Source organism: Tursiops truncatus, chromosome 1 (genome assembly GCF_011762595.2).
Source record: "Tursiops truncatus isolate mTurTru1 chromosome 1, mTurTru1.mat.Y, whole genome shotgun sequence".
NCBI lineage: Eukaryota > Metazoa > Chordata > Mammalia > Artiodactyla > Delphinidae > Tursiops > Tursiops truncatus.
In genome coordinates, this window is record NC_047034.1 from 177616658 (window position 1) to 177638011 (window position 21354).

At 56.1% G+C, this 21354-nt stretch overlaps 1 protein-coding gene across 2 annotated transcripts; it reads right to left on the reverse strand.

Moving 5' to 3' along the window:
• Nucleotides 1-4261: 4261 nt before the first annotated feature.
• SLC45A1 (solute carrier family 45 member 1) lies at nt 4262-20838 on the reverse strand. 2 transcript variants are annotated; one of them, XM_033863351.2, is made up of 8 exons: nt 20442-20838; nt 19763-19855; nt 18829-19053; nt 12192-12931; nt 9715-9868; nt 8186-8362; nt 6477-6682; nt 4262-4667 (listed from the first exon to the last, which is right to left on the reverse strand). In XM_033863351.2, the coding sequence occupies exons 1-8, from the start codon at nt 20836-20838 to the stop codon at nt 4398-4400; spliced, it is 2262 nt and encodes a 753-aa protein (XP_033719242.1). In that variant the 3' UTR covers nt 4262-4397. The 2 variants fall into 2 exon arrangements, with proteins under 2 accessions (XP_033719242.1, XP_073648469.1); XM_073792368.1 differs by lacking the exons at nt 19763-19855; nt 20442-20838 and having other exon boundaries at nt 9688-9868; nt 18829-18937.
• Nucleotides 20839-21354: the final 516 nt, after the last annotated feature.

Consider the following 21354-nt stretch of genomic DNA (forward strand, 5'->3'; position numbering starts at 1 on the left):
CTGCGCACCTAGAGCCCCGTGCTCCGCAACGAAAAGTAGCCCCCGCTCGACACAACTAGAGAAAAGCCCGCGGCTCGACGCAACTAGAGAAAAGCCCGCGCGCAGCAACGAAGACCCACCGCAGCCAAGGAAAAAAAAAAATCACTTTAATAAAGGCACTTCTTAGTAGACCCTTTTGGCCCAGGGAGAATCCCTGAGGCCGGCAGACTGCCTTAGGGCCAGTTTCTTCTGTCTACCTGACCACTGCTTGTCACTCGCAGGTCCTCTCCACTCCCCTTATTCCTTGCACGGGCTCTGCTGCAGGTCCTGCCCCAGAGCAGATGTGAAACTCGGTCCTCACTGACATACCCAGTCTTGGCCACCAGGTGGCAGTGTCTCCAAAGCCCAGGCGCCATCCCTCTGTGCCCACCAGCCCGCCCGCCCCCGCCCCCCCCCCCACCCGCGACATCTGCAGCTCAGCCTGCAGGGGACAGTCAGGGTTCCCCCAACCCCCGAGCCCACCCCTCGGCTGAGACGATCAGGGGAGAGGCGTGTGGGTACCACGAGTATTTTGCAAAATAACTGATGTTTCCTGGAGGCAGGGAGCCCCGGGGGGCCGGGTGGGTTGGAGATGAAGGCGGGGTGTTCTGGGCAAAGGGCAACTGGAACAGGTCATGGCTGGAGCAGGGGGGAGCGGTGGCCGAGAAGGGGGCTGGGGGCTGCAGGTGGGGTGGGGTGGGCACAGCCCAGGCGTGGATGTTACAGTGAGGGACGGACGCTCTCGCCCCCGTGCTAGCGTGTACACAGCAGGCCCTCGGTAAATCTGCGATGGGACCCACGCCGCACCCTCAGCCCGGATGAGTTCCAAGCATCGTGGCCCCAGGATCCCCCAGCCCTGAAAAGTCCCCCTGAGCTACTGCTGCCCTGGGTGCCCCGAGTGTGCCCCCACCGCAGGACACCTGCTCCTCTCCTCCAAGTCTTCCGGCAGGAGGCTTCTCAGTGCCCTTGACCTCACAGCCAGGAAGAGGGCACAGCACACAAACACACCTGAGAGCAGGGAGAAGCCGGGGCGCTTCTGTCTGTTCTGGCAGATCCCAGGGAGGCCAGCTCCGTTCCCTAGAAACCTGTGGCCTGGTGTAATGGGTGTGGGGACACCTCACCCAGGCCCTGTATCCCAGCCCATGGTCTGGGGCTCGTCCACAGCCTCGGAAGCCAGAAATCAACCCGATGAGGGCTGTGGTTTCACCCTGGGTTCGCAGTGCCATGCATAGTGTGGCTCAGGGGCCAGCGTGCTCCCTCCAGAGGAGCCTCAAGGAACAGGGTTGACCTTCAAGTTCACGGAAGGGAAGGTCAGGTGTGGATTCAAGATGCGTGGCATGGTCCTTGTCTTGTTTTCAGTGGTCTTTGTTTTAGTCTCATCCCGGGACCACAGAGCAAAGGTCTCCCTCCCTGTCCTCTGTCCACAGATGGAACCCCGCGCTCCCTCGGGGCGGACTTCCGGGGAGCAAGACCCAGGAGGCCACGGCCAGGCAGGAGGGTGGGCAGCCAAGGCCACGGGAAGGGCCCGGGGGGCTCAGAGGCAGGTCGGGGGTCAGACTCGTGGGGCAGGCGCATGACCCTGTGGGAGCTGGGCCAGCACTTAGTGCTCGTCTCAGGGCCCAGGTCCTCCTTCCCAGCAGAGGGAGGAGATGTACTTAGCCCCCACGGGCGAGCGGCGGTCCCTCTCATCACCATCATCACGGCTTGAGTTTTAAGTCAATAGAGTGGTTCTCTGAGATGTGGAAATCAAGCGGCTGTGGTTCTTGGTGAGTCCCGGGCCTCCTGGCTTGGATCCTGGGTTGTGCCCACGGCCACCTGCTGCGGACAGACCGGAAGGTCAGGGCAGCTTTTTGGAGCCAGGCTGATGCTCTGCTCAGCCCACTGGTCCCGAAGAGTGCCTGACTCAGAGAGGATTCTTAGGAAAGGGAGGCTGATGACAATCCTTCCCTCGTGAGAAAGGGTTCTTCATTTACTGACAAAGTTCTAGGAAGAGGGCCCAGGGTTCGGCAAGCCAAGAGTGAGAAGGGAGACTCCCATTGCTCATCTTGCTTGCAGATTTGACGATTCTAGGCAAAAACAGCCCAGGCCAAGGACAGCCATGCAACGCCACGTTTTCTAGAAAATCCAAAGGTCTTCTAAAGCAATATAAATGTGGGGAGGATGAGTCCGGGGTCCCAGAGAAAGCATGGGAATTAAGGAGGCCCAAAGGGGCTGTGTGACTTTAAAAAGTCACCGAACCTCTCTGTGCTTCACCTACACATAGAGCGGGGTATGATGAGACCTGCCTCGCTTACCTCGTGACCACGAACGGTAAAATGACATGATGTTTACCGAGTGAGTCCATGGGGAAAGGCCTCACTGATCTCAAGCAGGGCGGGCTGCTCAGAGGAGGCGGAGTTTTAGAGGGATCTTAGTCGATGAATCGGAAATCGATGGGCAGGAAGGAGGTAGAAGGACTTCACCCGCGGGAAGAGCACGAGCTCAGGCAGAATCTGTCTGGCTGAAGAGGGCTGGGTGGCTGCAGCTGCAGAGGGTGGTGGCCTCAGGGAGATGGGCGGGGCCCAGGTTGGGTGTGAGTGGCTTAGACCGGCTTTCTTAGGCCCTGGGGAGCTATGGAAGGTGCTAAGAGGGAGGAGAGGGGCTCAGACCTGTTTGCAGCTCCCCCAGCACAGGGTGGAAGATGGACGGTGAGGGCAGACTGGAGACGAGCTCGTGGACCAGGGAGGGGGCGGGGAGGAAGGGCCTGGACCCCAGGGACCCCACGGGAGCCCCCTCAGCTCCAGGAGGGCAGCAGACAGTGGCTGAAGCGGGTCTGGGGGAAGCGTGGACGAGGTGAGAAAGCTGTGGCCCATGTGGGGTGGTGGCCAAAGTCCCCTGCAGAGGGCTGTGGGTTTTGCACCCAACTCTCCCTAACTGGTCAGGACAAGATGGTGGGACACGTTAGCTGCCCATAAACCAGACTCTCCTCAGGGGCTGGCAAGGGGCCGGGACGCCTGTTGCTTGTTTGGGCCTTCTGGTCAGTGTGTCCTGTGTGTCCCCCAAACATCAGGACCGTGCAGTGAGGGTATGAGTGACCAGGGCCCAGTGCAGCGGGTACGACGGTGACTGGGCGCACCCCTCCCTGCTCGGCGTGCACAGTACGGGGAAAGGACCCGCCCGGGTGCACCAGGAAGGGGCCCAGCCAGCTCGCGGTGGCTCGCGGTGTCCACTGATGGAAGATGACGAGAAGCCCCGTGGCGAAGGATCTCGACACCCGCAAGAAGTTGGAGGCTCATCCAGGTCCATAAACAGCACTGGAAGATGGTGGGCACGGGTGGGCGGGTGAAGTCCAAGGGCAGGATGGGCGTTCACCAGGGACATCGGCTCCACCTTCTGCAGTTCCCACCTTATGGGGCATTTCACAGTCTGAGCTTTTGGTCCCTTGAACACACCAGCCCCATTCTCCCTGGAATAGCTGTCTCCCGACCCCATCACCCATCCTCCTACCCTGCTTGTGTTCTTCCCAGCACTTGGCATCATTCTCAGGCCTAGAGGTCAGTGTACTGTCTGTCTCTCCTCCTGTCACATCAGCCCCATGAGGCAGAGCCTTGATGCTCACAGTTGGGTCCCCAGTACCTACCACTGCCTGCCACTCCCAGGGCCCTTGATGAGTATCTGCAGGGTGGATGGATGGATGGATGGATGGATGTGTGGATGAGTGGGTGGACGGATGGATGGATGGACAGATGGATGGATGTGTGGATGGATGGATGGATGGATGGATGGATAGAGGGATGGATGGGTGGATGAATGGATGGATGGGAGAATGAATGAATGAATAAGTGAGTGACTGAATGAGTGTGAGGTCTTCTGACCCAAAAGCATTGTCTGCTCTAACTCTATTCTGGGAAGCAGCGTAGTTAGACAGGCTCTCTGCACGCCAGCACTGTGGACATTCGGGGCCGGATCATTCTCTGCTGTGTGTGTGGTCACCCTGTGCACTGTAGGGTGTTTACAGCCTCCCAGGCAGCAGCAAAGTTGTGACAACCCAGAATATCTTCAGACGTTGCCAGGTGTCTTCGGGGCAGGGGGTAGGGGTGGGAGGCAGGGTGCAAAGCTGCAGCTGGTAATATAGAGATATATATATGCATAAATGATACTCACAGCCCCCTCCCCAAGTCCCCGTGGCGAGTGGCCCAATCCCCAGGTGACCTCTCACCCCTCGGGGAGCCACACTGGAAACTGTACGCTTTGCTGCTGCCGTTTATTGATTTACCACATATTTACATCCCATCAGGAAACCCATCACGCCTCCATCCACCAGGGCCCTGTGGGTTTCCGCCGGCCGGCCTGCTCCCAACCCAGGCCCAGGCTCGAGGCCGAAGCCATGGCTCTGGACGTCAGACATTCAGCAGGAGGGGCCGGTGCTCCTCGGCGGTGGCAGCGTCACCGGGAGGGATTTCGTAGACGACAAACAGGGAGGAGTACAAGCAGCCCAGGAAGGACACCAGGCTGGAGAAGTACATCACCCCGTTGGCGCTGCCCACAGCCGAGGTCAGAGGCCCTAGCACCAGGGACACCAGGATCTGGGCCAGGAAGTACTGGCAGCTCAGCAGGGAGATGTCCACGCCCATGCCCCGCCGGGTGCCGTCGGCGCTGGACCCTGCAAACTGACCAGAGATGTGCGTCAGCCAGACCAGGCCCCCTGCGGCCCTGGGACCCAGCACCCGTGCCCAGCAGCTCACGTCCTCCGGGCCCCACGTGCACAGGGAGCCCGGTCAAGACTGATAATATTTGTGTTCTGGGATGACGACAAGGAAAGGAACCCGCGGCCAGCAGGGGCTGGCACGGCCTCTTCCCGGTCTCCCGCCTCTAAAGGAGATGCGGGGCCTGCCGGCCCGGCCCCCTCCACTCCAGCTCCGCCCTCTCTGAACCCTTGTCCCTACGACGCCTGTCGTGCTCAGAGATCCCAGGGTCTACAGCGCTGCTCCTCTGGCCTGTGGCCTCCACCTTGGACGTCAGGCTCCCTCCGCCCCCAGCCAGCACCACGCTGGGGACACAGGTGACACGTGGTCTCTGAGCAGAGCTGCCAAGTGGCAGCGGGAGTGACTCTGCCCCCAGCACAGGCCACTTGCACCCCGCGGACTGCGGCTGGGCGCCACCCGGGGTCCCGCCCGGCCTGGCCCCCCTCCCAGATGCAGCTGTGCTCTCCTCTGGGATGCTGGACAACTCCCGCCCCGCCGAGGCTGTGTTCCCGCGAATTGGTGTCACGTGAGTCCTGGGGACACCCGCCCAGCCCGTGGGGGCCACCGCCATGGGGAGGTCGCAGGGGAGCCCTGGACCCGCAGCCCAGCGGAGACCGCGTGTCCAGAAGACTTGACGGGCAGCAGAGGCCCGAGCCTTCCAGCGGGGTCGAGTGGCCCAAGGCCCCACGTCCCCTCCCACGGGGCAGGGCCGCCCTCCACCGAGAACCAGCACGTCCGCGTACCCCGGTGAAGGGGGCTCCCGGGAGGTGACAAGGGGGACAGTGTGCTCAGGTCACGTGCACAGCCTGAGCACCGTCCAGGGGGCGAGTCAGCCCCCGGGGCCAGGCCTGGGGGAGGCGCCAGGGGCCCGGAGTTAAAGGGGCTGCGGGAGAGGCAGCCGTCAAGGTGGCCTTTTAGTGCCATATTGTAAAGCCTCAAAGTCACGGCCAAAAACCTACGACGGGAGCGTTATTCGGCCACAAGGAGGAAGGCGGTAGGGACCCACTCATACACAGGGCGGATAAGCCTTGAAAACGTGAGGCTGGGAGAAGCCAGACACACAAGGCCACCTATCACGTGATCCCATGGACGGGAAACGTCCAGGGGAGCGGAGGGCTGGAGGGGTGATGGCCAACGGGGAGGGGGCTCCTTTTGGGGGGTGACGAAAATGTTCTGGAATTGATGGTGTGAATACACTAAAAGCCACTGAATCGTACACTGGAAATGGGTGAACTGTGTGGCATTGTGGTGACTTCTGCTCAATAAAGCTGTTAAGGGAAAATCCACCCTGAACAAAATACCAAAATTTGACCTAAAGACGGGATCCATTTTCCTGAGTTTTCCTTTAGCCTCAGACGCCACCAGGACTCGGCTCAGCCCTGTCCCTTACCCTGTCTTTACGTCCCCGATCTCTCGCTCAGTGTGGATTTTTGGCATTGATGCTCGTTTTCACAAAAACCACATTCACGAATTATTGACCTCGACCGCTGAGTTTTTGGTGCCCACATGCCCCCAGCCGACCCCAAAGCCCCGCAGAGCCCTCTCCTTGCGGCTCTCCCAGCGCCCCCCAGTTCCCTGCTCGAGCAGCTTCCTGCCGGGGTTCGTGCTCTGCCGGTGCGTCCTGATCGTCTCCCCGTTTGAACGGGGCCCCGAGCTGTGCAGCGGGTCCCGGGACCCTGCGCAGGTGGAGAGTCACCTGGACGTGGGGCCCGAAGCAAGGAGGCCGGCACTCACCTGCTTGCTTTGGTAGTAATCGCACAGCAACGAGTAGGGCAGGGTGCACAGGGTGGAAAACAAAATCCCGTAGGTGATGCAGAGGGACAGAACCACGTAGAGGTTCCTGGAAAGGGTGGCAAGCCCAGTCCCCAGGCCGAAGGCCAGATAGGCGATGAAGTACAGCGTGCGGACACTGAGGTGCTCCTCCAGCTTCTCCAGAATAGCTGCGACCCAGAGAGGAAGGTGAGTGGCGCCCCGCCTGGGGCCCCAGGCCGCCCGCCAGGCCGGCAGGCAGCTTGCCCCTGACCGGGAGACCCGATCGGGGGCCCCAGGGAGCTAAGGGACCACTGATGGGGTCGTCCGGATGGGTGGCAGTGCCTGGGGTGGACCCCTGCACACCCAGGGGAGGCCCCCAAGTGCTGCAGCAGGTGAAGGGGTCTTTGGGTGGAAAGATCAAAGAGGCTAGAGAGTTTAGGGTTTGCGGCTGAACCCTGAGTTCTTGCACGAACCGTAGTGCTTCTGTCGCTTTCCTAACACAAGGACACTGACAGCCCCACCCCGGCCGGCCAGTGTCTAAGGACCCTGAGGGGCCTGGCAGCTCGGGTTCCGCATGACACCCCTTTCCGGAGTCAAATACCCCGGGGCCACTTCCCCACGTCCTGGTGCCGCCAAACACCCAGGCCCGCCGGGGTCCGCCAGCGAGAGCCAAGAGATTCTTCCTTAATAATGTGGTCCCTTGACCGCCTACAAAAGTCACGGTCCTGACTGTGGGGCTGCAGCTTGCTGCAGACGGGGTCCACAGTCTGCAGCCGTCAGCCTGAGTCTGGGCTGCAGCCTGTTTCTGTACCACCCGGAGCTAAGAACGGTTTTCACATTTTTAAATGTTCAAAACAAGTCCAAAGAAGACAGATCTTTTGTGGCGCATGGAAATCATACAAATCCGAATCCCGGGCACATCAGCGAAGTTTTGCTGGAACTCGGCCCCGTGTGCTCATCACACCTCGTCTGCCTCGAGGGCAGCGCCGGGTCGCCCCACCGGAGCCTGTGGCCGGAAAAGCCAAGAGGCCAGACTCTCTGGCCTTTTACTGAAAACGTGGGCGGACCCCTGAGAGGAAGCCTGGGGTCTGTGCGCCGCCAGCTAGGCCACCACTGGGACGCCCCGGAACCCACAGGCACTCAGCACAGCGTCCTAGGTCCATGGGGCACGCAGGGTCAAACCTCAGGGTCGTCTCGGCCTCCCCGCACCCATCCCACGTGTTCCACAGCCTCACTCGAGCCGCACCCCCGGTCAGACCTGCACCCTCCCTCCCTCTGGACCAGCCACCATGAGAATCGACATGGGAAGGGTGGGGTAGGGGTGGCAGGTGGACGGCACACCCCCCCGGGAGTGACCTCGTGGTTTGTCCCTGGGCCCCCACGTGTCCCTCGCTTACGGGCCTGACACCCCGCCCCATCCCAGCCAGCTGCTTACTCAGGGCCGTACACACGCCCGTCCCCACCCGGCCCTGCCCCGCCGCGCAGCACCAGGCAGCGTCCCCAGCTGACCCCTGACGACGGGTCACTGGATAACGGAGAAAAAACAGCGCTGTCTCCCCCCAAATTGGGATGCTATGTCTGCAGCTGTGAAGATACAACCTTCCTTCACTGAATGGGTCCCAGCCACCCAACCCAGGGGCCGTTATCACTCCCACGGAGGCCCCGCCCCGCTGAGCCCCGCCCACCGGTACCTGAGTAGAAGGCAGCGCTGAAGGCGTAGATGCACATCCCCCAGCAGCCCACGGTGACCCCGCTGTTGTATTTCTGATACGCTTCCGACGTGTGCGGGGCCTTGGGGTCCCCCTGAAATACCACCTCGCCCATGAAGTCCGTGTAGAAGAGAAGCATCCCCTCGAAGGAGAGCCACCCTGGGAGGGGGGAAGGGCCGGTGACGCGGGGCAGGCGCTGGCCCGGGGCCCCTCCTCCGCCCGCGGGTGGTTTTGACCGATGATTGAAGGAGCCCGTGAGTTTTGTCGATTCAAAACTTAAAGAAGGAATTACCTATAGCTTCACCACGCAGACATGACTTTACCGCCGTTAAAATTTTGTAGGTTTCCTACCCGTCTTTTTAAAATATATATTCTTATAACATAGGCTCTGTCACGTGAAGGTTTTGTATTCTATTCTTTCTCTGAACGTTATTGCCAGGAGGAAAGCTAACCCTCAGCTCCTCCTGTTTCCCCCTCCTCTGCAGGGGAGGCGAGAAAATGCCAGTGGGGCTCCAGCCACAGTGCGGGGGCAGGGGTCACCCGTTTACCTGGGAGAAATACATTAGGAAGGGCAAGTGTTGATAGAGATCTAATTTGCTCTGTTACCGAGAAAACCACAGCGCTCCTTCCTCTGATTTCCCCGTGCATTTCCTCTTTTATAGAGGAAGGAGGTGATATTTATGGGGTCTCTTGGACCCCAGTAATTATCACGCATGCTCCCTATGCCATTGAATATTCATGAACAGCCCCATCGTAATGGCAGCAAAATACTTCACACTGTGGATCCGTCTTCCCATTGTTGGACATCTACCCTTTCCCCCATCCCAGTCTTTGGCTATCATGAGTCGTGCTGTGAGAAATACCTCGCACATGTATTTGTGATGAAACCTCGGACTACATCCTTGCAAAGAACACCAAATAGGTAGGATCTCTGGGGTAAAGGTGATGGGCATTTTTAAGATCCTTGCCTGTTGCCAAATTGCCTCCTAGAGGGTCATTCTGATTTACATCCCACAGTGTTTGAGAGCCTAGATTATCTCAGATTCCTCATCATCCTCAGACGGTCAACAACCCAACAGCAAAGAGACACCGAAGGGCATGGAACGCAAGTGGGGCTTCTCGGTAGTCATTCAAAAGCCGAGCCTGTGAACCTGAGACCAGCACCGGACATGTGTGTCTGTGTGTGTTTACGTCTCAGCTCTAAGCGTGAGGGGTCCAAACTGGCTTAAGACACAAGCCCACTAGTGGGAAAGGGATGCCCCCCCTTAATTGTGAGTTGCCCAAAGAGCTTTTGGTCTTGAGGATCTGGGCTCCGTGGAGACCCGGCTCTTCCTGGAGAAAAGCCCTCCCCGCGGCCCCCCTGCCCCGCCGGTCCCCACCACGTCCTGCCCCTGGTGACGCCTGGGGAGGCCGAGTGGAGGGGAGAGGCCTCCGGGCATCCGGAGCCTTGCCCCTCACGCAGGGCCACCTGAGGGGGGCAGGACACGCGGGAGGCTGCGCCGCGAGCTCACCCAGGAAGTGGTTGAGGCAGAGGTGCCGCAGGGCCTTGGGCATGTTGCAGATGGTGAAGCAGAGGTGCCTCATGGACGGCGGCTGCCCCGACGGCTCCCTGGGGCCCGTCAGCTCACTCTCGTATTTCATGCCATTCAGTAAAATATTGGCCACCTGAAAGGGAAGCCCCCCAAAGTTCCTCCTCAGCGCATCAAACCCCAGGCACCCCTCGGAAGCGCGTGTTTTGCTTCGATGAGAAAGTGAATCAGAAACACAAACCCAGAGGCTGGGAGGGTTTGTCTTCCTGGGCGGTGAGAACTGGACACCAAACACCACCCGAAAGAGAGAAATGACGTTAAGGCGTCTCTTCAGAGACGGAAGCGGCTGAGAACCGAATTTCCCTTCGCGGTGCCTGCCTCTGGGCCACAGAGAGGAAGCTATGACCTTGCCAAACGTGGGATACGTTTGAAAGAAAAGCAATACGGGTCAGTTGAAATTCAGACCTTACGAAGTCTCATCTTTTCTGTAAGAGAGGATGCAAAAGACTGATTCCAAGGTGACTGGGCGTCTGGACAGGGGACTCCTACCTATACAGGGGTTAGGGTGGCCAACAGAGCCCGTGCAGGGAGGGAGCCGGGCACCCAGGCAGCTCCACGTCACCAGCATCTGTCAGGGCAACTCCATCGCCAAATACGCTCACTGGCTCAGTTTGCCGCCTGTTCCCGGAATGACAAGGCCTTGCCCCACCGTGGCCCCGCCTGGGCTGGGGGTGCAGACAGCAGCCAGGTGAATGGACGCCTCTGGGAGCTGGACATCTCGAGAGAGAAGGTGCCTTACTCTGGGTCCACGCGGGAGCCTGTGCTGGGTCGGCACCTGGACGTTCCAGGTGGGTGAACGAGAAGGAAGGGAACAGCCCACGATGCCGGTTCCAAGGGCAGCTGCATGAGCAGAGCTTGTCGCCCACAGCTGCCGGAGGAAGACTTCGACTGACATCTGTGTCCCCACTGAGCCCAGATGTGTTCAGATTTAGCTCATGAACTTTATATTTTCCTCTAAAACTGATTCGAAAATGGAAAGTTTTAAAAGGATTAAGAAGAGATTTTTCAACCAGAATTTAAGGACTGTATCTAGAGGCCAGGTGGAATTTCGGGAAACAGGACAGGATGACCCAGTATTGACAAGAGGCTTCATGAACTGCTCTGCTGTCCTTAGGAATGAGGATGACATGCCCTTGACTCGAGCAGTTAGAGAGGTGGCTTTCCTTTGCCGAGGATGGGATTCCTTCCGGTGATTTTCAGTTCTTCAGACGCTTTCCAGATCTGAGCTTGTGGATGCTGCCCACGGGGACCTGGCTGCTTCCCTGCAGGACTGGCGCCCACCTGTGCAGAGCGCTTCCTCGAGATGGGATGACATTGAGTTCAAGACACGATAGAGGTGGCCCTAAGACCGGCTCGCGGTAACACAGAGGAGGCGTGGTTAAGCTTCAGAATTTCACAACGAAGCGAACATGCGTGGCCACCTCCCAATGTCAGCCTCCCACGAAATCAGGGGGTCTTCCCAGGCACGGGAGTGTGGGTGGGGATGTCTGACGGAGGGTCGGGCCGGCAGAGCGGGGCCTGCTTCACGGGAGACGCGGCCACGTGGCAGCCGTGTCCAAGGGGCATGTCCAGGTCACCCGCCTTCGGAACTGCCCCTCTGGGGGCCTGTGAGGGTTGAACAAGGGTCATAGGCTTCCTGCTCAGGAAACTCCATCCCCTGCGTGCCCCTGAGGGCAGGGAGGCCCTCACGTCTACTTTAAATGAGCATAACTCTCTTTAATATAAAGTAGCCTCTTCCAAGAACATGGACTCTGAAAGCAGCTAAAATCCCACATGAAAGTTCGTGGCCTTCCAGCCTATCCTACATACAACACAGACAGCCTTCCGGAAGGTTCTCTCCTTCCCAGAACATGCCTGCACCCTTTGGGATCCAGAGTATCGACAGCCTCTGGGCTGGTTGGTTAAGGTTGCCCACCTGGGGAGGAAAGGAGGCCCCAGAAACAGCCGCCAGGTTTATGTTTTGTTTCTGTCCTTCAGGAAGACTTAGCTCAGTTGGCACTGGGCGCACACGGCCAAAGTGGGCTGGACGTTCAGGGAAAAGACTAGGAATGACCGCAGTACACGTGATGCTGTGACAAACTCACCGGATTAGCCCTGGGCCAACGTAAGGGTGTTTAAAAGAGCCGGGCCTTTGCTGTGGCCAGTGTCTTAAAGTGCGACCCCGAGCAGAGACCCCAAAGGCATCCGTGGGCTCACGTCGGGCCCAGAATCTCGACACTGACAGGATGTAAGGATGAGGATGTCCCTGGGGCCCACCTATTAGACCCAGGTCCCTCCTGACTGATATGCCCAGATGGGCCGGGAATTCCCTTCCAGATCATCTGACGAGGGGGGACCACGCACGGTGCCCTCTGACCCCTGGCTCCCCCCTCCCACGGCCCCCGGACGTTTGCTTTTACCTGTTGACTGAAGGTCACGTTCCTTCTCCTGCTGGTGTCGGGGCCACCTCCTCCGGCTGTGTCCGGGATGGCCAGGGTCTGGGGTCTCTTTAGGATGCCAGCCGACCGTGGCTTGGAGGTGTCCAAGGAGCCCACCCTCAGCACGTCCCCGTCGGGGCCGGTGGCCAGGGCGACGTCCCTCCGGTCCCCGAGGCCGCGGTCCCGGTGGTAGAAGCCATCGGGGGCCCGGGGGAAGCTGACACTGATTGCCTGCCTTGGGGCGCTGCCGGGGATGGCCAGGTGGCTGTCGTGGCCACCCGTGAAGCAGTCGATGAGCACGCTGTCTATGTTGGACGTGGCAAAGGACGAGGCGAACTCGTTGATGCCCGTCAGGGAACTGTCCCTGCTGATGAAGCTGCCGTACTTGGGCGTGAGGGGGCTCAGCGGGGAGATGGGGCTGGAGAAGTTGGTGTGGAGGCTGCTGGCCGGCAGGCAGGGGACTGTCTGGCCGGCGCCCTCCTCACCCAGGACAGGAGGGGAGGGAGGCAGCGGGAGGCTGGGGCTCTTCATGGCCGGCCTCTTCTCGGCCGGGGGCCGCAGGGGTCTCTCGGGGATGCTGACCAGGGTCAGGACGGTGGAGATGCTCAGGACGGCGGCCGTGAAGATATAGATGACCCGCAGCTGCCCGCCCAGGGCTCTCCCGAAGCCGGTTTTATCCCAGTGGATCCCCCCGACCACATACCCGAACCCTCCTCCGAGACCTGGGGAGAGAAGCGGGGCAGGGAGCGGGGAAGAAAGCCCCCGAGGAAGGTGTTCGCTTCCTTACTTGATTCGTAAAATCCACCCCAAGGACCCGGATGTATCATCTGTCCCACCTGCGCCCCAAAGAAAAGGAGAAGAGAATGGGATTTCCGGGGGGACCCTGGGGGACCCGGTCCCCTGCCCTTGAGGGCCGCCTGCCAGGGCATGATGACCGCCTGCCCACACTCTGGTCCCCTCTGCACACAGCGTCTTAGGAGGAGCGAAAGTGAGTGTTGACACTGGGTCACCTGTCCCCTCGGAGTCCCGCCCCTCCCCCAGCTTCAGCGCTGTGTAAACACTGGAGACCTGGTCCCCAGCACACAGACCACTGCACGTGTGCGTGCGGGAATTCACGTGGCCATCCCTGTCTTCCTCACCTGGAGACATCGTCCTTGGGCCTGACCACCATTAAGAAAGTCACCCCTGGGCTTCCCTGGTGGCGCAGTGGTTAAGAATCCGCCTGCCGATGCAGGGGACACGGGTTCGAGCCCTGGTCCGGGAAGATCCCATATGCTGCGGAGCAACTAAGCCCGTGCGTCACAACTACTGAGCCTGCGCTCTAGAGCCCACGAGCCACAACTACTGAGCCCGTGAGCCACAACTACTGAAGTCCGCGTGCCTAGAGCCCGTGCTCCCAACAAGAGAAGCCGCCGCAATGAGAAGCCCGCGCACCGCAACGAAGAGTAGCCCCCGCTCGCCGCAACTAGAGAAAAGCCCGCGTGCAGCAACGAAGACCCAATGCGACCAAAAATAAAATAAAATAAATAAATTTATAAAAAAAAAAAAAAGAAAGAAAGAAAGTCACCCCTCATGGGTCACCCCTGGTGGCAGCTCCCTAGGCCCCGGAGCCACCAGGGAACAGGAGGGCTGCAGGATTCTGGTCCTTTCCTCTGATCCCACTCACTGATCCCACGGCCTCAGGGACCCAGCAAACAGCCAATGGTTCACACAGCACAACACGAAAATGTAGGTGATGCCACACGGTGCCCGGCCATTGGCAAAAGACATTCTCACCTCCAGAAAGTGCCGTTTCCTCCCGCCCAGCGCTGGGCTCCCAGTGGCAGAGCAAGGCCAGGCGCCAGGGCTCCACCCGCCCAGCCCCTCTGCAGCACATCACGCATCTGAGGTGCTTTTCTATTTTGAGTCCAGCTATACTCTGACCAGGCTACTGGTTGGGATGAGTAAAACTCTTGGTTTACTCTTGGCGATGCAGGGGAACCTGCATCCGACCAGCAGGGGCCCTCCCTCCCCTCCACTTGGGGAGATCCAGCCGTGTCAGGAGTTGGCCTTTTCAACAGAATCGCCTGTGGAAAGGCCTGGACTCAGACACATTCAGCCCAACCTTCCACATGTCCCTATGGTGGGACATGACCCTGAATCTAGTTATTTAATGGCTTTCTGTAGAACTTCATTTGTTCCAGACTCTTCTTACGGGCCTCTTAATCTCATATCTAGCCCCCCCCGCCCCCCCCAGATTTATTATTCTTAACTTTCCACATTCATGGTCCTAATTAGCTTCCCCCACTCCTTCTGAAGACACAGTTGCAGTTTGGTGACCCTTAATCAAGGTCAGATTTGGGAGAACTTTATGAACTTTTTTTTTTTTTTAAATGATCGAAGCGATACATTTGCACAGTTGAGGAACTATACTCAACAACGAAGAAACAAACAACCTGATTCAAGCAATAGGCAGAGGACTGGAATAAACATTTCTCCAATGCTAGACGCACGGCCAACAAGCACATGGAATAGTGCTCACATCACCGATCATCAGGGAGATGCAAATCAGAGCTGCAGTGAGATGCAACCTCACATCCATTAGGATGGCTACTATCGAACACTTTTTAAAAACCCAGGAAACAGTAAGTTGACGAGGAAGTGGAGAAATTGGGACCCTTGTGCAGTGTTGGTGGGGATGTAAAATAGTGCAGCTGCTGTGGGAAACAATAAGGAGGCTCCCCCCAAAACTAACAATAGAGTTCCCCAGCTCTTCCACTTCTGGGTAGAGGCCCCAGAAGAACTGAAAGCAGGGTCTTGAAGACATATTTGCACCCCCATGCTCACAGCGGCATTATTCACAATAGCTAAGACGTGGAAGCAACCCAAGTGTCCATCAAAGGATGAATGGATAAGCACAGTGTGGTCTATACATGCAGTGAAATATTATTCAGTCTTAAAAGAGTAAGGAATTCTAACATACGCTACAACATGGATGAACCTTGAGGACATTGTACTCAGTGAAATAAGCCTGCCACAAAGACAAATACTGTTTGATTCCGCTCACATCGGTTCCTTAGAGCAGTCAAATTTGTAGCGACAGAAAGTAGAACGGTGGTTGCCAGGGGCTGGGGGAGGGGAGGTTGGGGAGTTATTATTTAATGGTTATAGACTTTCAGTGTCACAAGATGAAAAGCATTTCGGGGGTGGGTGGTGGTGATGGCTACACACCAGTGTGGAAGTATCACAGAACTGTACACATAAAAATGGCTAAGATGGTAAACTTTACGTTATGTGTATTTTAACACAACTTTAAAAGAGAAAAAAAACTAATTCAGAAGAGTACAGATCTTCATGTACTTACTACAGAACTACATCCTGAAAAACCCATTGTAAGTTGAAAATATCATAAGCTGAAAATGCATTTAATACACATTCCTATATATAAAACAGATAACCAACAAGGACCTACTGTATAGCACAGGGAACTATACTCAGTATCTTGTAAAAATCTATAAGGGAAAAAATCTGAAAAAGAATATATGTATATATAAATATATGTATAACTGATTCACTTTGCTGTACACCAGAAACTAACACAACATTGTAAATCAACTATACGTCAATTTTTTAAAAAGGGGAAAAAAAAGAAAATGCACTGAATACACCTGACCTACTGAACATCATCGCTTAGCCCCGCCTACCTTACACATGCTCAGATCACTTCCATTAACCTACAGCTGGGTCAAAGCATGTAACACAAAGCCTGTTTTATAATAAGGTGTTGACTGTCCCATGTAATTGACTGATGACTGTCCTGAAAGTGAAAAACAGAACGGTTGTCCGTGTAGGGCTGTTGACCCTCGAGATCACAGGGGTGAATGGGAGCCGCCGCCCAGCATCACAAGAGAGGATCGGACTACATATCGCTAGCCCAGGAAAGGGCAAACTTCAGATTCAAAGTGCAGTTTCCACTGAATGTGTATAGCTTTGGTCAAGGCAAAAAGATCGTAAGTCAAACCATCATAAGTTGGGGACTGTCTATATAAGATAAAAAACTAATTCCTTCTTCCGACCCTCCAAACTCCTGCCTGCCTGGACCCACGCAGAAGCTCCCTGGACCCATGTGCATACGGGATTGTAAAGAGAGATGAACAACGATGTTTTCTAGAAGAAGCGACTGAGGCTTGGAGGGGCCAAGCAGTTGCCTAAAGCCCCACCATGAACAGGAGGAAAAGCACAAAACCGATTCAGGATTTCAGCTCCTGGGCCACCCCGGCCTCTTCACAGGTCCTACACATATGACATCTTTCCCTGGATTTTTAGAAATCTTTTCCATTGCTATTATAAATGGGATTGTTTACTTTGGAACAAGGTAAGTGTTTTATATACAAACGCTAGAGGGATTGATTTTTATACGATACTTTGATAAGCAAACATCATACTGAATTCTCTTACTGTTTTGCAGTTGATTCCCTTGAAGGTCTTGTTTGCTTTATTTTTAAACTATTTATTTATTTATTTACTTATTTATATCTTTGGCTGCCTTGGGTCTTCGTTACTGTGCGCGGGCTTTCCCTAGTTGCAGCGAGCGGGCGCTACTCTTCATTGTGGTGTGCGGGCTTCTCACTGTGGTGGCTTCTCTTGTTGTGGAGCACGGGCTCTAGGCACATGGACTTCAGAAGTTGTGGCTCATGGGCTCTAGAGCACAGAGTCAGTAGTTGTGGCACACAGGCTTAGTTGCTCCGTGACGTGTGGGATCTTCCTGGACCAGAGCTCGAACCCGTGTTCCCTGCATTGGCAGGCGGGTTCTTAACCACTGTGCCACCAGGGAAGTCCAAGCACAGACTCTTTGTTTTTTCTTCCTTTCAATTTTATTGAAGTAGAGTTGATTTACAGTGTTGTGTTAATTTCTGCTGTACAGCAAGGTGATTCAGTTATGCATATATATTCTTTTTCATCTTCTTTTCCATCATGGTTTATCACAGGATATAGGATATAGTTCCCTGTGCTGTACACTAGGGCCTTGTTGTCGATCCATGTTATATATAATCGTTCGCATCCGCTAACCCCACACTCGCAGTCCAGCCCTCCCCCAGCACCCCTCCCCTTGGTGGTCATTCCTGCCTCCTTCCCGACCTCAGTGGGAATGTTTCTCGTGTCTGGCATCAAGCACAGCACAGGTGTGTGCGTGTGTGTGTACACACAGTCAATTGTCATTATTCACGGATTCCATATTTCAAATCTACCTACTCAGTAAAATTGATTTGTAACCCCAATAAATACATGTGTAACACGCAATCACTCTCGGATACGTGCAGAGCAGTGAAAAAAAATTTTTTTGCCCGGCTTGTGGGATCTTAGTTCCCCGACCAGGGATTGAACCCGGGCCACAGCAGTGAAAGCGCCAAGTCCTAACCATTGGTCCACCAGGGAATTCCCAGAGCAGTGAAAGAGTCGCCCGGCACACACGGTCCCGGCTAAGACTTTCCACAGTGATGTTCTGCCTTGTTGTTTCAACTCTCACACTGTCAACAACCATCCTTTTCATAGTCCATGTGGGTGCTACATGTTTGCAGTTTTGTGCTTTTTTGGGGTGACACGCTGTTTAGTCGACAGCCCCCAAGTGTAGCGCTACCGCTGTCTAGGGTTCCCAAGTGCCCGGTGCCCGCGATGTGTCTTATGGGGAAAATATGTGCGTTAGACGAGCTTTGTTCGGGCACGAGTCATAGTGCTGCTGGCCGTGAGTTCAATGTTAATGAATCCGTGATATATACTAAATAAGATGTCTTTAAACAGAAACACATAGAACAAGGCTAGGTATTGATCCGTTGACAAAAATGATGTGGCCAGAGGTTCGCAGGAACCTAACCCTGTATGTCTCCACGGGCCATGATTCGAGGTTGGCTAATTCAGAGCTCGTGACGCCTTTGAACGACACAACTACCTGAATAACGAGAATCGACGACGTATAACACTATTTACACACGGTTATATACACACATACAGAGCTATATACGCACATATATGCATATATATCAACGATATCTTCCATAAAAAAGAATGAAATCATGCCATTTGCAGCAACATGGATGGACCTAGAGATGATCATACAAAGTGAAGTAAGCCAGACAGAGAAAGACAAATATCATATGATATCGCTTATATGTGGAACCTTAAAAAAATAATGATACAAACGAACTTATTTACAAAACAGAAGTAGACCCACAGACATAGAAAACAAACTTACGGCTACTGAAGGGGAAGGAGCGGGGAGGGCTACATTAGGAGTTTGGGATTAACATACACACACTCCTATATATAAAATAGATAAACAACAAGGACCTACTGCATAGCACAGGGAACTCTACTCAATATATTGTAGTAACCTATAAAGGAAAAGAATCTGAAAGAGATTCAGATTATATATATATAACTGAATCACTTTGCTGTACACCTGAAACTAACACAGCACTGTAAATCAACTATACTTCAATAAAAAAAGAAGTATAGATTAAATATAGATATTATAGTATATAACATGTGTACTGTTGACATATGTGGTTTGAGAGGCGCACTTTCAAGCACGTCCGTGCTCGCCCACGTCTTTGCATTTTGTCCCAGTTGCACAGAACCTTACCTGCCAGGAGGGCATGGATGTTCAGGCCGCGGTCCTGATCGGCGGGGCTGCACACGTCCATCATGTACGCATGGCTGGGGCTATCGGCCGAGTCCGCGCTGAAGTCCATCAGCGCCACGCCGCACACCGTGAGGAGGATGCCCCACTTGTGGTCGTGGGCCGTGTCAGCCAGCGCCGTCCCGATGTCCCTGCCGTTCAGCAAGAGTGAGAGGCCCAGCAATGCGCCTGGGGATGGAGAACAGAGTCACCAGGGAAGCGCGGCCCTGCCGGCCCGGCGGCCACCACTTCAGGCTGAAATCTTTTTTTTTGCGGTACGGGGGACTCTCACTGCTGTGGCCTCTCCCGCTGCGGAGCACAGGCTCCGGACGCGCAGGCTCAGCGGCCATGGCTCACGGGCCCAGCCGCTCCGCGGAACATGGGACCTTCCCGGACCTGGGCACGAACCCGCGTCCCCTGCATCGGCAGGCGGACTCCCAACCGCTGCGCCACCAGGAAAGCCCCAGGCTGAAATCTTTAGGGCCCCAAGAACTCCTTTTTAATCAGACCGTAAGCACTTGGATCAGGGTTTTTATTTCATCAAGCACAGCAGGAATGATATAGACTTTATTAACTCTTTTTTTTTTGGCCGTGCTATGCAGCTTGTGGGATCTCAGCTCCCCAACCAGGGGTTGAGCCAGGCCCATGGCAGTGAAAGCCCGGAATCCTAACCACTAGGCCACCAGGGAACTCCCCTATTAACTCATTTTTAAAAAGTGATCAAAATGAGATATTTTCACAGTTAACCCAGACTGGATTACAGGGTGCTCTCCGCTACCGCACCAGTGACACGACCTGGATAACTGTTTTGGTCAACACTCTTTTAGATTTTCCTAACAGGAAGCAGTTGGGGCCTTTTTTCTTTTTTCCATTTTATTTCAATTCCAAAACAACAGACCTATAGCCAGGACAAGAATGAAAGGGCGTCTCCTTCCAAACCTTGAGGTACATCGGTCACTCCAAGCGCCCAACAGTGGCTGCAGTAGGAATCCTGAAATAGAGCAGGTCACTGGTCACTGCTGAGGTCCCCATTGCTCATGGGGACCAACACCAAAGAGCTTCATCAGATTCCTGAAACACCTGCACTCAAACGTCCCCAGGGCATCAGAAGAATAAGATGATGAAACTCAGAGTCAGCAACAGAACCCTGAGCTAGAAAACAAAAGATAACCAGACTCTTGGAATCACTCAGCTTCTCCTTAAATTTTCTACTTAGGCCCCTACAAGGCACGAAGGAGCCATGACCTTCTTGGGAATCCAAGAAAGACCAGGACCTCCCAGACCCAAACCACCCCCAGCTGTACTGCTTGTCTCCTCTGATGACACCGCCTGGCACGGGATGGTGGAATCCTCGGGGTCCGCTGAAGTCTGGTCCTTTATCTGGTTTAGATAAAGTCCCTTAAGATACGGGGTCTGACCGGCCATACCTGTGTTCTGGTACAGCCCCACACAGCTGGGGGACTTACTCTGGCCCCTCCCTTGTCCCCCTGGGGACCCTCAAGCTGCCTCCACGGAGGTTTCTGGAAGCTTCTGGGGAGGTTTCGGAGGCCCTCGCGGGCGGGCCGAGCGGGGCTCACCGAGGATGGGGCTGACGAACCACACAAGGCTGTAGAGCTGGTCGGGGAGGCCCATCTGCAGGAGCACCGGGGTCACGTACGCCGTCTCCATGGCGTAGCTGAACTCGATGCCGAAGAGGACGCAGCCGTTGAAGAGCAGCTCCCGGAAGGACCTCTGCGGGTGCAGGTCCCCGAAGCCCACCAGCTCGACTGGACACGGGGTGTTAGGGGGCGGGGGCGGCGACGGCCGGATGCACTTCCTCCTCTTGGGGTGCCGTTTGAAGTTGTTGGCCCGGTGGCTGATGTGCCGGGTCATGGACCCCGAGTAGCCGGCGATCGGGGGCCTCCAGAGGTCCTGAGGGGTCAAGGAGGGGAAGAGGGCCTCTCCCGGAGGGGCGCTGCTCACCGGGGAGGTCATCGTAGGGGGAGCCGGTGGGTGCTCCTGTGGGGAAAGCCCGTTTGGGGGCAGCCGTCACCCGCGGGGCCTCCACCACGCGAGCTCATTTGTCCCGGTGGCTCTGTCCCTCCACCCCCCCGGCACCGCTCACCCATCCACGTGGGAAAGGTGAGTTCACTCGGGGGTCCCGTAGAGCTGACACCGAGCCCCCGGAGTGGAGCCTGCTGTGTGGACGGTGTCCCTGGGCCTCACTTTCGCATCGGGGCAGCCCGCCTGCCCGGGGAGACCAGAGCCAGAGAGAGGATCAAATCCTTCAGGTCCCCGCACTAAAACTCAAAGGGACGGTTCCCCAGACAGGCTGTACCGGGAGGGCCCAGCAAAGAACCACGAAGAGTGGGAGCCGCCAAGAGCCCCGTGGCTGCCCTCAGGCCGCACAGGTTGCCGGGCTGTGTTAGGACCTGCGGCCCATTTCCAGGGCTAATTTTGCCCTTCCCTGCAGGCCCCAGGGGAGCAGAGGGGGAGACCAGGCACCCTGGG

What these genes read in the sequence shown, in the direction of transcription:
- SLC45A1 (XM_033863351.2), bottom strand. Translation starts at nt 20,838, where the DNA reads ATGACCTCCCCGGTGAGCAGCGCCCCTCCGGGAGAGGCCCTCTTCCCC. An exon ending in CTGCCTCAACCACTTCCTGG is followed by an intron (nt 8,363 to 9,714) that starts GTGAGCTCGCGG and finishes CCCCCCTCCCAG; the next exon opens with GGTGGCTCTCCTTCGAGGGG. An exon ending in ATTACTACCAAAGCAAGCAG is followed by an intron (nt 4,668 to 6,476) that starts GTGAGTGCCGGC and finishes ATCTCTGGTCAG; the next exon opens with TTTGCAGGGTCCAGCGCCGA.